At 46.5% G+C, this 16,386-nt stretch overlaps 1 protein-coding gene across 4 annotated transcripts in view; it reads right to left on the bottom strand.

Moving 5' to 3' along the window:
• MTMR14 (myotubularin related protein 14) overlaps positions 1–16,386 on the bottom strand; it is a 57,603-nt gene that overhangs the window by 13,384 nt on the left and 27,833 nt on the right. For all 4 annotated transcript variants that reach the window (XM_090284106.1, XM_090284107.1, XM_090284109.1 and 1 more), the window contains 8 exons: positions 13,967–14,033; positions 12,721–12,806; positions 12,384–12,460; positions 12,169–12,205; positions 9,283–9,353; positions 8,452–8,510; positions 8,139–8,277; positions 7,228–7,407 (listed from right to left, as the gene is read on the bottom strand). In XM_090284106.1, the coding sequence (XP_090140232.1) occupies positions 7,228–7,407; positions 8,139–8,277; positions 8,452–8,510; positions 9,283–9,353; positions 12,169–12,205; positions 12,384–12,460; positions 12,721–12,806; positions 13,967–14,033 (716 nt within the window). The remainder of the gene's footprint in view (positions 1–7,227; positions 7,408–8,138; positions 8,278–8,451; positions 8,511–9,282; positions 9,354–12,168; positions 12,206–12,383; positions 12,461–12,720; positions 12,807–13,966; positions 14,034–16,386) is intronic.

Raw genomic sequence — 16,386 nt, 5'->3', positions numbered from 1 at the left:
CATGGACTTGGGGAGGGGATTGTTGGGGAAGGGGGGTGCTGGGCGGAGGGGAGCAAAGGGGAAAAAATTGGAACTATTGTAACAATATAATCAATAAAATATACTTAAAATAAATAAATAAATAAATAAATACATTAGTTCAACTAGGTATATGAGAGACTCAGTGTCCTTTGTAGTTATTAGAAGAAAGATTCCAAGAATAAATAAAGTATTTAATAGTATTAAGTGTCAAAAAATAAAATAAAATAAAATGCCAAAGGTTCAAGATAAAAAGAGAATCTTAAAAGCAGCAAGAGAGAAGAAGAGCATTACCTACAAAGTGGTTCCCATAAGAGCATCAGCTGATTTCTCAAAAGAAAGTTTGCAGGTAAGAAGCGACTCATAAGATGTATTCAATGTGATGAAAATCAAGGACCTACAACCAAGATTATTCTATCCAGCAAAGCTATGATTTAAAATGGAAGGGTAGATAAAGTGCTTCCCAGACAAGGTAAAGCTAAAGGAATTCATCATCACCAGGTTATTATTACCTGAAATTTTAAAGGGACTTATTTAAGAAAAAGAAGATCAAAATTATGGACATTAAAATGACAAGAAACTCACAACTATCAACATCAGAACCTAAAACAAACAAACAAGCGAACAAAAAAAACCTAAGCAAACAACCAGAATAAGAACAGATTCACAGGTATGGGGATCATTTGCAGGGTTATTATCTGGGAGGGGGAAGGAGGAAAAATGGGGAAATGGTGTGAGGATTAAGAAGCATAATTGGTAGGTACAAAACAGACAGGGGTATTGTTTAGAATAGTAGTGGAAAGTGGGAAGCCAAAGAACTTATATGCACGACCCATGGACATGAACTAAGGGGGGTGGGATTGCTGGAGGGAAGCGGGGTATTGGGTGGAGGGGAGAAAAGGGAAAATAAATTGTGGTAACTGTAACAGCATAATCAATATACTTAACAAAATAAATATTAACCAAAAATTAAAAAAAGAAAAAGGAATCCAAAAAAATGAGGATAGTTTAGGAGTCTCTTGGATAACTTCAAGTGGACCAACATTCATATCTTGGGGGTGCCAGAAGGAGAAAACAGAGAGCAGGGAATTGAGAACCTATTTGGAGAAATAAATGACTGAAAATGTCCCTAACCTGTTGAAGGAAAAAGATACCTAAGTCCAGGAGGCATAGAGTCCCAAACAAGATGAACCCAAAGAAGCCCACACCAAGATACATAATTAAAAAGCCATATTAAAGACAAAAAGAGAATCTTAAAAGAAACAAGAGAAAAAAAATTAATTACCTACAAGGGAGCTCCTAGAAGACTGTCATCTGACTTCTCAACAGAAACTCTGCAGGCTAAAAGGCACTGGCATGAAATAGTCTAAGTGATGAAAAGCAAGGACCTACAATGAAGATTTTACTCTACCCAGTAAAGCTATCATTTACAATCAAAGAACATATAAAAATCTTCCCAGACAAGAAAAACCTGAAGTAGTTCATCACCACAATTCACCACTATAAGGAATGCTAAAGCATCTTTAAGAAAAAGAAAAAGACAAAAACAAAAAGAAAAAGAAAAAAAATATGAATAAAATGGCAACAAAAACATATCAACAATTACTTTACAAAGAAATAGATTAAATACTCCAATCAAAAAACATATTGTGGCTGAATGGATAACAAAACAATACCCTTACATATTCTGCCTATAAGAGACTCACCTCAGATCAAAAGACATATACAGACTGAAAGTAAAGGGATTTAAAAAAAAAAGATTATTTCATGAAAATGGAAACAAAGAAAAAGCTGGGATAGCAATACTTATACCAGAGAAATGTTATTTTTTGTCTGAATCAATTGTTTTTTTCAATTGAATTTATTTGGGTGACACTGGTCAGCAAAACCATACAGGTTTTAAGCATACAGCTCAATAAAACATCATCTGCATGTTGCATCGTGTGCCTACTGCCCCAAGCAGTCTCTTTCCGTCCCCATTTCCCACTCTTTGCCCACCTCCATCCACCCTCTGGCTATCATCCCACTGTTGTATCAGTGTGTTATGTACATGTGTGTATATGTGTGTGTGTGTTATATATATGTATATATCTGTTATATATATATGTATTATTTTTGCTTAATCCCCTTCACCTTCTTTCCTCCATCCCCCAGCTCCGTTCCCCTCTGACAGCTGTCAGTCTGTTCCATGCATATATCCATGCCTCTTTCTACAAAAGCAAAGACTTTAAAGCAAAGGCTATAACAAGACAAAGAAGAACCCAGCAATTCTACTTCTGCGTATTTATCCACAGAAACCCAAAACACTACATTGAAAAGACATATGCATCCATATGTTCATTACAGCATTATTTACAATAGCCAAGATATGGAAGCAACCTAAGTGTCCATCAATAGATGAATGGATAAGTGGTATTTATATACAATAAAATATGACTCAGACTCAAAAAATAAGGAAAGCCCTAGCTGGTATGGCTCATTGGATTGAGTGCAGGCCTTTAAACCAAAGGGTTGCCAGTTCAATCCCTAGTCAGGGCACATGCCTGGGTTGCAGGCCAGTTCCCCAATTGGAGGTGAGAGGCTACATCAACCAACATTGATGTTCCTCTTCCTCTCTTTCTCCCTCCATTCCCCGTGTCTAAAACTAAACAAATAAAACCTTAAAAAAAAAAAAGGAATGTAGCTACATGAATGGACTTAAGAGGGTATTGTGCTGAGTGAACTAAGATAAAGACAAATACTATATGATTTTACTTATATGTGGAATCTAAAAAACAAAATAAATAAGGAGGCCAGAAACAGACCCACTGATACAGGAAACATTTTGACAAGTTGCCAGATGGGAGAGGGGCTGGGGGGATGGGTGAAGAAGGTGAAGGAACTGAGAAGTACAAATTGGTAGTTACAGAATAGTCATGGGGTTGTAAAGTACAGCACAGGGAATATAGTCAATAATAGTGCAATAACTATGTATGATGTTAGATGGGTACTAGATTTAGCAGGGTAATCACTTTGTAAGTTATATAAATGTATAATCACTGGGTTGTACACCTGAAACTAATATATGTCAAATGTGATTAAAAAATTAAAAATTATTTAAAATTAAAAACAACTCCGGCCTGGTAAGTCAGTTGGTTAAGACTGTCATCCAGATGAGCCAAGGGTGTGGGTTCAATCTCTGGTCAGTTCACAAACAAGAAACCACCAATGAATGCATAAATAAACAGAACAAATTGATGTTTAAGTAAAAACAACAAAAAACAAAACAAAGAGATGGGACAGTTGGTAATGCATTAAGAATCCTGCCCATCAAAAGCACATCAAAATAGGCAAGGTTTGGCAATATGGCAAAATTTTCATTTATTTCTAAAATTCACATAAGTAAAACTTCCCGTTCTCCTCTGAAGCCATATAAATCAGACATATAAACCAAGGCCTGGCAAATAAACAAAAAAACCTGAGCTAAAAAGAGAAGTGATTTTTTCCAAGTCAGAAAGCTGGAAGTAGAAAAACTGGGAGTGAAACCCAGGCCTAACCAAAGCCCATGCTAGCCCTGGAATAGACTGATTTTTCTTCCTGATAAGGGGTGCTAGGGGCCTCAGGGATTGGTTCAGTGATGGACACATACCTTCCAACTGGAACAAAGCATAGAGCTTCTGATCTATGGTTGGAAAAGACGTCTGCATGTGATCCCTGGATGTGAGAAAGGAAGCAGGGTGTCCTAGGAGTGACTGCCCACCATTAAGGAAGTTGGACAGAAGACAAAGATAGCATGTAGAAGGAGGCAAGGGGAAAGAAAAAGAACCAAAGGCTGCCTTTTCCACTGGACTTCTCCCTATGAACCAATTTTTCCTTTACTGTTTAAACTACCAAGTGCCAAGTCTGCGGTCATGCTGGGAATGAATATTTGAGTCAAGACTTAGAATCCTAGACTTTGAGGACTATATGTCACCTAATCTACATCCCCCACCACTCCCTGCCACTAACCCCCAAGCCTCCAGATGATGATCTTACAGCTTCTACCCGAGTCAATACCTCCAGGAATAGGGCCTTAAGGGAAGAATCTTTCAGTTCAGCAAGGGCCTGAATTCACAGAGCAACTGACTTCAGAAATGGCTAGAATGGGATTTCTTACCACACTTGAAAACACAAACATCACTTTCTCCCAGCCTGGCCTTTAACCATGGGCACCCATGCACATGCATGCATGTGACTCAACCAGGCACCTCTGCATTTCTGCAGAAGTCCAAGGAGAGGTCTTTTGGGGGCTCTAAGTTTTCTTTTCAGGGTCTCAAGCTGGCTGTGCCTTTAGGCTTCTCATCCTCATCACTTGCCTGGAGCCGTGGCCCCATGCAAGCATACATCAAACACAGGAAAGGAAACCTGTGTGTTGCAGAAAGCAATCTCGTTTCTCTGCTTCATTAAACACAGCCTGGGACAGACCTCACTGCTTATAATGAGCAGGAGTAGGTAGTGGATTGGGGAAGAGCAGCTAGCTGGGCAGCAAAGTTGGTTCCTATGTTGCTACTTGGCTATTTAACCAGGCTAAGTAAAGATCCTCAGCCAAGCTCATAGGCTCTTCAGGCAGCTTGGCTTAATGATGGGCTGTGTTGGAACCACTCCTTCTCAGGCATGGACAGTGCTGTGCTAGTAATCCCCCACCACTAAGGATGTCTGACTCTGGGGCAGAGACCAAGGCCACATGGAGCTGGGCCACTTACTAACCGTGGCTTGGGGAGCCATGAGCTCAGAGCACTGTTCCTGGTTCTTCCCAACCCCCAGGCCTGCAGCTGATAAGAGATTTAACAATGGTCCAGAAATGAAGCTCAATCAGAATCTGCTTTAGTAGTAGCTAGTAATGCAAAAAAGCCCCCAGTCTTTCCGGTGAGGGGTATGGGTTAGGGCTGGGGGAGAAGTAGTACCCCCACAGAAGTTTCTTCCCAACTCAACACCTACTTTTCCCCTTTGAACAATGCTTTACTGATTCCTTTTATAGGGAAGCCCTGCCTCAAAAAAGAATTTGGGAATTTGGAGCACATGAAACCCAGGGAATTCACATTATGAGAGGAAATTTGGCTGTCACAGATAGCTTTACTAAAGGGTTTCTTTCCATACAGTCCCCCCCTACTGCACTAAAAAGCTGGTTGGCTACTGTTACCTAAGAGAGGCAGGGAAGCTAATGACAGGATCCCTCAGGCACTTTGAGATAAAAGAGACTAAATTAATTTTAATGTTAATGGAAATACATAATTAGAATGCTCCAAATCTGAATAATCCAGTCTTTCAAACCTCTGGCAAATTGGTATCCAATCCAGAATCTCGTTGCCTGGTCAGCCCAGCCAGGCTCCAAGTGGGCATTCCCAGAATAGCCCAGCAGTCATCCAACAGCTCACAGCAGCCCACCTCACACCTTTCCAGGCTTTGTGTCCCACTTTGGTCTAGCTGTCCCAGACTCAATCAGGCACTGGTACAAAGGGCTGAGAAGTCAGAGGATACCCTAACCCTGCTCAACCTCTGAGAGAGGCACCTTAGTTGCTGTCATGGACTGGCATAAAAGTCTGAGACCCCCAGGTCAAGTGGAGAACCACTGGTAAGATACAGAGAAACTAACATAAGATTTGAAAGTAGGCTCTTTTGGCAGGAAGATTGGAATAATAAAAAGCTGGGGTGTGGAAACAGGTGATGGAATGCTGCCTCGGTAGGTGAGTTTCCAGCAACTGGTCAGTTAAGACCAGGACAGGGCCACAGAGGTCAAGAGGAATCTTCTGGTTTCCTTCCCAGCTGTCCAGCAATGCTGCACAGGCAGAAAAGGAGGCAGAGATGATGAGCAAGAGCTCCAGACCAGAACAGCAAGGGTCACACAGTGCTGCAGCAACCCTGGACCTGCCCCAAGAAAGCCGGGCATGCAAAGGTGGCATGGCAGTGGGCATACAGAGGATGGGAACGAGCACAGGTATGTGTACTTGCTGTCTAGCATGATCTCTGCTCAGCACCCTTGTCCCTCCAAAGCTCCCGTTGGGTCAGAGGAGCATGGTCTTTAATAGACTCAATACAGCCTTGGCAGACATGTTAGTGCTCCAAGTTGAAGGGCTCACCTTCAGAGGTGAGTGTGTTAAAACCAGTCTGGACAGTGCAGTCTGGAGCTTTACAACTGATCTGTTCTGTCTATGTGGGGAGGAGGCTCCTCCCCATCTTCCTCCATTGCCTGCTTTTGTCCACAGAGAAAAACCAGAGGATGGCAGTGAGAGGAGGGTTCCAGAAGTTCCAAGTTTCTCCTTGTTTAATATGGTTGTGACTTTGGGGCTCCTTGTTTCCTCCTTGGTACAGGCCTACTACAATAAAGGCCTGAAACTCTGGCAGAGCTGGGCTTATATCCAGGGTGGACTTTAATGCTCCTGCTTTCTGCTAAATGCCCGTTTCTCCCTAGAATTTATTAAGGACTTCTTTAAGTCCCACACTTGCTTTGTTCTCTTCAGAAGGGTCAGATATTCTCAAGGCTTTAGAAAACAAAGCAATTCACAGAATTTTTTCCCTGAGAGTATAACATGGAAAAAGTGGCATGGAGTCCGCTCAGAAACACTTCCCTCAAGTGCCAGACCATCCCCCAAACCTAAGCCCCTGCCAGTGCTCAGCTTGAATCTCACCTAGGAAACATAATTCCTGTAGCAACTCCAGTCACACCTACCCATCATGGCTGAGCTGCTCCCACTTCAGGTATGCAGAGGCTCCTGAGGTTTGCCCCAGCCATGCATATCTAGCCTAGCTCCCTATTATCTGTTCTTCTCACTGATCCACCAATTCAGACATAGAATGTGAGTGCCAAAAGGGAATCGAAGGATCTAGATTCATCTCTTTAATGAGAATGTGAGGTCCACAGGAAAGGGAGTAGGGTAGTGGTTTGAGACCTGCCAAAGGCAATAGGTGAAGGCAGCCTCAATTCACATCACAACCACTACGCCTTCTAAATTCCCCATCTGCCAGGGCTCCAGGAAGGAGTCTCAAACCACTCCACAAACCAGCTCTTGTTCTGTACCCAAACATTAACCCATCCTCCAAATAGTGAGTTGGCCCACAAGCTTGTTAATTCCCTCTGTCCTCCTGGGTATACTGCCCACTAGCCCATATGCCAGGAACTCTATTCTCCATACTTATGAAAGGGTGAGGGGAGGGCTAGCTACTTCAACCATCAGAGGCTTTGGAGCTCCTCACCTGGCTTTGGGGACCTCCAGGGGACTGCTACCTATCCTGAAAAAGTTTTCAGAATGGTTCGAGGAGGAGGAGCTGGAAGACTTGGCTTCTACCAGCCCCTGATGGGAAGGCAGGCGGTCCTCTGAGGGCTGTGGCCGGTTCCAGAGCACACTCTGTGGAGAGGATGAGTGGCTTTTCCTCCTGCAGTGGAAAAAGTAGGACGGTTGGCCAAGGGGCCACCCCAGGCAAGCCCTACTTTTATCAAATCTCAGGGCCCAATCTTTACTTCCAGTGGAAAAATGCCACATAGGAGTGGGCATACATCAGTACTCCCTTAGACTCAGCCACAGTTAGCAAGAGCTGGGTCTTGGCAGGACTGTGGCATCCAAATAATACCTACTGTCCTCAGAGCACATGCTAGAAAACAGATCCTTAACTATCAGTTTAGTAACTGCCCCTTTCTCCAAATGTTACACAAAATCTTGAGCTATTTGTCTAGGGAGAGTCATTAAGTTCTCAGATTTCATCAGATCCTCCAAAGAGTTCACTCAACCCAGGCTCCAATTCCCAATCATCACTTTGTACTCACCTCTTCTTGTCTTCTTCTTTCTAAACTGTCCCCCCACTTGCCAGGCAAATAATACAAGGGAGCTCCCCCAGGGAGTCCCTTTAACATTTAGCTTTCCCTCACCCAGCCCTGTCACTTCTTCCTTGATGTCACAAGCAGCCCCAGCCCTTCATGCTCCTGGGCCACCACAGGCAGTGCCCCTCACCAACCAGATGGCTGGCCTTCAAGGCCCAGAAGAGACAGCAGGACATGGAGCTGTGCTCTCAACCCTACTGTCAGGGGCCCCTTTGTTCTTGGCACTCCCTGGAGCTGGTGTCCCTGGGCCACAGCTGTGAGCAAGCTTAGTTCCAGCCCAGCCCCTTACCAAGCTGCTTGAGTCTGCGCTCCTGCAGGGACCAGCTCCACGGCCTCATAGGTAAAGCTCCCAGTGGCTCCTGGGGAGCTCTCCATGACCAGAGAGAAGTCGCTGCCAAGGCTGGTGGTGCTGCCACGGTCTTTTCGTCCTGAAAGAGGCCAGTGCCATCAGTTCAGCACATTGTCTTCTCCCAACACTGGTCCCCTACTTCTTCCATACCATACAACCAGAGAAAGAAGCTTCTAGAAAAAACAATTCCTGTGGGGTCCATACTCAGAAAGAGGCACAGAGGAAGGGAAATCTGCTGGGGCCTGTGACTCACTCAGCATGCAGATATCTTCCAGAGTGAAGCCTGCATCCCGGGCTGGCAAACTCTTCCTCCTGTAACAGAACCCAGAATGGTGAATTCAGGATTGGGCCGGGGTCCTCTTTTACCCTTCATCTCCATGCTGCTCACCTGGGAGAGAAGCTTGAATTAACTGGCAACTCATGGAGACAAGTCCTACCTAGAGTGTTGCAAAACCCCAGACTCACTTCTGGGAGACCAGCAAAGCCTGCCTCTTCCCTGTCAGCTTGGCCCCTTAAGAGTTCAAGTCTGCCCAAACACACTAGGAGCTTGAATTTGGAAGGCAAGGGAACTCAGAAAAGACAACAACTCTCACAGGGGTCTTAAGGCAACTGCCAAGCAAACCTCTGCATTTCCCAGTCTGGGAGCAGACTCTGCTCCATGGTGATGGGCTGCACAGTGGTGCAAGACACACCTTACAGAAGCCCAGGGAGGGCAACTATCCATCCAGGCAGGAGAACTGGCTGCTCTGGCTGGGCTGTGGGGAGTTACAAGTCCTCCTGTCCTTGGGCTGCCTTTTCTACAGCACAGCACCCTGTTCTCCTAGTAATCAAAGATCACTCCTCTGTCCCAAAACCTGATAGGGGACCCCAGCCCTGTCTCAGAGGTAGAAGAGCCTCTTTACCCACTAGCCTTCACCAGGGACCCCTACCCTGGCCTCAGAGGGAAGGCACGGAAAGCAGGCCAGCATGCCAAGAATGCAAGGAAGCAGGGCAGGGATAAGATGGCAAATAAGACACCCCCCTGTCCTAGAGCAGCCCTTGCAAGAGCGCCTTGTCACTAGTGTAAGAAAAGGCAGCTTTTTACCTCTGTGTCTTCAGAGAAGAGAACTCCTCGGAGATGATATGCTTCAAAAAATTGAAGCAGAAAAAGAAAATCTGAAAAAACAAAAAAAGCACACATAAAAAGACAGCCTTCTCCAGAGAGAAGAATCTAGATGGCAGAATGCCCAGGAGAGGGCAGCCAGCCACCCTGGTCAACCCCCTGCAAGACAGCAGCCCTTTTCTGGGGACCCCGCTGGATATTCTGGTCTATAAATGGTATGGGTGGTAGAGAGGGCTTAGCATGCCAGGCAACTGCACTTGGCTGGGGCAAGGAAGGAAGGAATTGTTTCCTTCCTGGGAATGCAGGAAAGTAAGCCAGGGATTTTTCAAACTCTTCAAATTTAACATGCATGATCTCAAGCTATTGAAAAGGATAAAAAGCACAGTATCTTCTCTCCTCAGTCTCTCCTAAGAACCCCAGGGAGAGAGACTAACAGAGAAGGACAGCTGGGAGAGGTTACTCTGAGGCAAGACTAAAGGAACACAAATTAAGGAACACAATGGAAGGGAAAGGGATAAGCTTTTGTAAGGGGAGATGCCCAGAAATAGTGGTTTAGGAGAAGCAGGGGTGGGAGCAGCCACTGTGTAGCCCCAGCTCTGCTCAGGAGCTAGGAGGGGCAGGTCTAAGTCTGAGGTGGGCACAGACAGAAGGGGGCTCCTGACATCTAGCCCCTGCTCCCCCTTCTCCCTTTCAGCCACTGCCCTAATCATATGGACGTCCATTAAATGCACAGCAAGCATAGTCTTTGTAGTTTTTAAAACTCCCCAGTGATTCTGAAAGGTATGGTTCATGAACCACTCATGGTATCCTAGAGCCCCATGTGCTCTCCTAAAAAAATAAAGAGTGTCAGGTTAGTATGAAAATGCTGTGTTACATAAAATTAAACAAGTGTTTTCACCAAAGACTTTTTAATCTTTAAATATGCTAGTGTGCTGTGAATCTCAAAGACAAGGGAGGGGAACAGAGTACTATTTAACAGGCCTCAGTTTTTTGTTTTCATTTTCTAAAACATCAGTGTCTTTTTTTATAATAATGTCAAGTTTAATCTGCCAAATAAACAAGTTGAATTTGTGGAGCATGTTTTGCCTGGGTGCTGCACAGTAAACAGGTTTCTTGAAATGACTGACAGGTAGTTAAGAATGGGCCTGGCCATAAGGGTGGGAATGGGGCAGAGAGAGGCAGAGGGGAGGCCTCAGTCACAGGAAACTGGCCAGGGATGAGCCATGACCTTCAGGGACCCAGGGGCACAGCTCACCTTTGAGTTAGCACCCAGGCAACAGAGATGGGCTAGTTGTCACAAACTCGCTGCCCCCAGCACAACTGCCCCCTACTGTGCAATCTACTGGACAGATGGAAGCTCATCTTACCCCAGCTTCCCAGGAAACTCCAGCAAGGGTTATGAATTATAAAAACAGCAAAAACATTCTAATGGTTACATATGAAATGTTGTCCTGCATCTTTCTGCCTCAAAGATAGCAGCTGCCCCCTCCCTTCAGCCCCCTACCACCCACCATCTCCCCTCATCCCCCCACATCAAGAGGAAGAGGAGGCCCCAGGCCATGGGGGCTCCTCATCTTGTGGGACTGCTGTAGCAGAAAGCGTCAATGTCTTGAGTGTCTGGTGGGGTACAAAAAAAGTCTATATATACCCTGAAAACCAACCCTCTCAGCTGAGGAGTCTCTTGTATATGCTGAGAGATGGGCAGAGTTCAAATTCAAACCCCACTGGGCTCAGCCTCATCTTCTGCAGTCTCTGAAGGCAGAATCTGGCTTGCTGTGGGGGTGGGGGAGACAGCCTGGGGGGCAGGATGTCCTGGTGAGACTGCAAGGGGCTTGATGTGCCAATTACAGTGCCAAAGTCAATGATACTAACCGAGTTCACGGAGGCCTCTAAGGAACTGGCTTATAAGCTCTGTAGCCCTGGCAGATGTGATAAGTGCTTGGAAGAGATTTGGAAGGGAAAGGAGCGCTAGGAGGGAGGAACCAAAGGAGGCAGAAAATAAGATGCCTAGAAAAGAAGGCACTCTCAGGAGAGTGAGAAAGATGCTTCAAGAAGATAAGGAGGGAGCAAGGGGACAGAAGAAAAAGAGCTACCACTGCATGGCAGCTCCCACACTGGGCATATGGACTCATTCTCTTTGTGAGGCAGCAGGATCAACAGCAGGAGGCTAGAGGTTAATCACATTACCCAAGGTCACCCAGGTAATAAGTGGGACAACTCAGATTCAAACTCAGGTCTGACTCTGGGTCTGTGTTCAGGGAAAACCAGATACTCAAGAGGCAAAGACTGTGAAAAGCAGCAAAAGGATGCGTGTGAGAAGTCAGATTAGACAGGAAGAAGGAATAACCCCCAGACAGGAAGGAGCCCCTAGAGCCCAGCTGGCCCTGCTTGTTCTGAGCTGGGCTGGTGGTGAGGAGCAGGGCAGGACACTGGTTGCATGGACAACCCTGGGGTTTAAGAGTTGCTGAGTGGGTGTAATGAGAATAGAGTACAGGAATGAGCATCTAGGTTTTAGCTGTAAGGATGAGGGGGACGGAAAAGGACTTGTAAATTGATTCTAGACATGAGTGGAGAAAATAAGGTCAGCCTAAGAAGGACAGCAGCAGAAGGGGAAAAGGAGCAACACGCGAAGGTCACAGGCAGCATGTGGGCAGCGTTATCTCCAGAGCACAGGAAAGGAACCTAGGGTCAGAACGGGGGCTATGGTGCCTGTGCTCTTCCTGCCATGCTTGCCCAATCCCAGCGCACACCAGGAAAGGAACTACACCTTAAATACCAGCCAGATCGTCATCCTGTCCCTCTGTGGGTAAAGAAACCTAAGCTCTTGGGAGCTCTGGCATGGGCTCAAAGACTATGAGCAGTACCCACCTCCTCTCCTTTGCTGAGCCGATCTACCAACATGTGCCTGCAACAAAAAGTCAAGGAGGTTACAGGGGGTAGTGCCAAGATAGGAAGGCAAAGGGGGACCCATGTCACAGGGACCTCTGACACTGTCATAGGAGCCACTACACACATGTACACACAGAAGCATAGTTCTCAAAGCACTGTCCCCACCCAAAACCTGATATTTCCCAAAGGCTTACCCAAAGAGGAACCAATCATAGGCCACTGTTAGGTAGAGGATCTCAGCAGGCTTCAGGGACGTGTGAATGAGCCCATCCTGAAAGAGACAGGGAAGATGTGCCAAAATCAGAAAGCTGTCTCCCCATGACAAAGCCCCCTACTCCTTCCAGGAGCTGAACCATAACTACAAACCCAGTGGCAAGGCTGCCCAACAGCCCCCAGAAACAGTGTTAAACGCAACACCTTACTCCAAATCTTCTCTACTTTCTGGAGATAGTCCTAATGCTCCCAAAGGGTAGATCTTGGTAGGGGCCTCTGAATGTTCCCTGACCTCACACCCAGACCAACCATACTCACAGCCCACAAGGAAAGGCGCAGAAGAGAGATGAAGAGCGGGGTCCGATCCCAGCCTGAGATACAGTGTACTAGCAGCCCGCTGTCATCTGCTCAGGAACCCAGAAGAGAAGCAAACATAAGCTGATGAGAAGGAAACATGTCACCCCATTGGCCTGGTGAGAGCCAGACCTCCCCTAGTCTCCTTCTTCCTGGTGCATTTTCCCAATATTCCTCTCCAATCTAGTCCCAGAAAGGGGTGGGTGGTGGGAACCTGTCTGTCTGCAGCATCTCTTTCTTCTGGCTACATTGTACTTTTAGGGAAGCAGTGATGCTGGACAGTCCACTCTGTCCTGGTCATTTTGGGGGGCTGAACTGAATGTCACTGCCCAACACTTCTCAGGGAGGTACTATAGGTATTTTAGGGGAAGACAATTCACTGTGCAGGCCTGTCCCAAGAACAATTAGGGTCCTTGGCTAACACCCACCAAATATTAGTAGTCCTCCCCTAGTTCCTACAACACCTAACTTTCCAAAAAGCCCCCTTTAGGGCCAGTACTACGCAAAACAGAGAATCACAGCCTAGCTCCAGGGACAGGATGTGATTTTCTTGCAAACCTGGCCACAGTGATTGGTTCAGAGAGGGGCCTATGAGCATGAACTCTGGGAAAGAAGCAGTCTCTCTCGTCTGGGCTAGTTAAGATGGCAGGAACCAAGTCTGGAATGGTTACTGGCCATGAAGCTAATTAGATAGTAGATATGAGAAATGAGGAGAGATTCTTTGTGATATGTTAGGCTCCTGGCTCTGTTCTTGGGTCTTGTTGGTTATATAAGCTAACGTACTTTCACTTGTTCAAGCAAGTGCAATCCCACGGAATTCCTTCTTGATGCCAAGAGTCAGCCTGCCCCAGAGACACCAAGTGTTGACTGGTTCTCTATGGGCTTTTGCTTGTGCCTAATAAGAAGCCAGGACTGATTTTCTCTCATCTTTCTGAATTAAAAGAGGCCATTACATGACCCTCCCGCCAACACTGATGTTCAAAATTTGACTGACCTAGAGGGGTTCAGATAGTAACGAGTTTACAATTTTGTTTTCTAGGGTTTTGAGGACCTGGAATAAAGCTGCCAATGGACTAGGGAATCCCCAGAGCCTTCTACATAAGAGTAAAAGGCACTTGTGTGGCCCCAACAAACAGACATTCTCAGTGTCATGACCTGGGGACACCCAGGAGATCCAATGGCTTGAGGGCTCAGGCAGAGGCAGGCTCACCGTCGCTGTTAATTATAGAAAGCAGCAGTTTCAGGTAGTTTTGTGTTTGTTGCACCAGGTCCCAACTCTGTTTAAGGAAGAAGGATAAAAGGGTTTAGGAACAGATATTTAATTCAGACTGGGCATTTGAAATAATAAAAAAATACAATACCCAGGGCTCTTGGTCTCAAATCCCAGATAATCGGAGACTTCATTCCCTATTCTGGGGCTTCCTTCCACCGTTCCCTGCACCCTCAGCCCACGGGTCCCCCTTACTCAGTGTGCTCTATCCCAACATGACAGTGAGGAAGAGGAAGACATGCAGAAGCCTGGGCAACCCACCAGCAGCCTCCTCGAAGCCCTGGGCTCCCCATAGGGCTCTCCAGGGGGTTACCAGAGGCAAACACAGATCCCCGAGCTGGTGGCCAGTGTTGCCAAAAGAAAGAGCCATTCCTTCATCTGCTATCACATCACAGAAACAAAGGAAAATATCAACCTTCTCATCAACCATGTTTTAGTCACTTTTTACTGCTATTCACTGCATACTCTGTCTTTTGATGAATAATAAATGCAGTCTCTTTGGCAGACAGAATCTTTTCAAAGAGGAGGCCCATAAGGTGGGAGATGAAAAATAGGCAAAGGCTGTAAAGAGGCCTAGACCAGATGCTCTTTGAAGTAGTCCACTTATATGGAATTCCATGGAGGGGCTTGACCCAGTTCTGCAGCCTCTTTCCCCCAAGCGGGGCAGCCTGTCAATACAACTGCTTATCAGTGTTCTAGTGCTGCGCAGTGTGGGTGGAGAATGCCAACGAGAGAGCACTTCCTCAGGGGGAGGGTGAACACGGCACCTGTAATTGGCATGGTTTTCCCAGGAATTGAAAACAGGCTCATTTACCTGACCCTCCCATAGCCCCTGGAGAGTTCTGACCCACTTTCCGCAGCTCCAGAGACAGTGCTGCAGCAATGCACTAATAAAGTCATTACCCGTAGTAGCACAGGGGTCTCTCCACTCATCTGGCTCAAGTGTCACACACACGATTGCCAATAGATTCCCTCAGAACAATAGTTCTCACAGGGAGGGGAGAAGCAAGACCAGGAGGCAAGAGCTATGTAGCACAAAGCCCAGGGAAATCAGGTGGGCTGGGGGGAGACTGCAGCAGTCAGAAGGGGTAGGACCTGACCAAGGATTGAAACCTGCACAGCTTCAATCATGGTGGTTATTCCAAGGGGACACTGACAACCAGGGAGGGGCAGCAAATTCACAATGAGCCCAGTGCTAGGGTCGGAACCACAGACTGGGGAGTGATGGGTTGGCAGAGGCCCAAGGTCACAGAGCTAAGCTGAGCTGGGGCATTAACTCAGCCCTGCCAGACTTCAAGGTTCACGCTCTTATCCCATGCTGCACTGCAGAGACGTCCCACAATACCTAAGTAAGGAACAATAGCGTGAGGGGATTACAGAAGGTGAGGAAGACCTGGAAGTACATTAAAATCTAGGCTCGTCTGACTCTCTTATCTGACGTGCTCCATGAAAAAGTCTCTGGGTGCAGAGTTGAGCACCATGCTTCTGTTTGTTTCTATGCCTGGAGTATTCTTCCCCCTGGCTGGCAAACTACTCGTGCAAAGGCCCAGCCCCATCACGTTCTCTATAGTCTTCTTCTATGGCTACTGGTCAATATCTCTACTAAGCAGGTGATGGTTATGTTGTCTCTTCCTAGATCGAGCTCAGTAAGGACAGAGACTCTTTTGGCATGTCCATCTCTAAGGCTTAGTGCTTAGGGAGTAGGACACATCTAGAGAGTGTTACCTTGCTGTCTATTCACTGTCAGGGACTAGCTTGAGGAGCAGCAGACACTGGAAGGGGTCTTGGGGCACAGAAAGAAAAAGCAGACCCCTATGGAATTCAATCTGATCCACACATGTACTGCCACAGTGCTCGTACTTGTGAACATCCCTGAGGGCCCGGCCCTGGGACGTAGCAGTGAACAACCTCAGCCCTCACAAGGCTGCAGTTGAGGGAAGGCAAAGTGAACTGCTGCATGTGAGCAGGCTAAAAGGAGACCTCGAAGATGCTGCAGGACCATGTCATTGGTAAGGTGCACCTAGCTGGATCCATGGGGACCATTAGGAAAGGCTTCTTGGAGGTGGTGACAGACATATGAGGGGAGGGAAAGCAGACAAGTGTTTCTGGCAGCGAGAATAGCATGTGCAAACCTGGAAAGCACTCTTCCCTAAGGCGGTGAAAGGAAGCCAGTGTGGCTGGAGGAAAGGATGGCCAGTCACAAGGATGGGACAAGAGGAGCTGGGTGGGTCTCATAAGGGTTCTTGGACTCTACTCTGAGGAAAATGGTAAAAGTCAGTGGTGGATTTTAGGGAAGGGGATGCAATGACGACCTTCCTCCATGACCTGAGCATTGCAATCTGTGAGGCCCTGTTCAAGTG

The sequence above is a fragment of the Furipterus horrens genome, unplaced genomic scaffold (genome assembly GCF_987537825.1).
Source record: "Furipterus horrens unplaced genomic scaffold, mFurHor1.1.pri manual_scaffold_7, whole genome shotgun sequence".
Taxonomy (NCBI): Eukaryota; Metazoa; Chordata; class Mammalia; order Chiroptera; family Furipteridae; genus Furipterus; species Furipterus horrens.
This window is presented reverse-complemented; position numbering and strand designations above follow the sequence as displayed.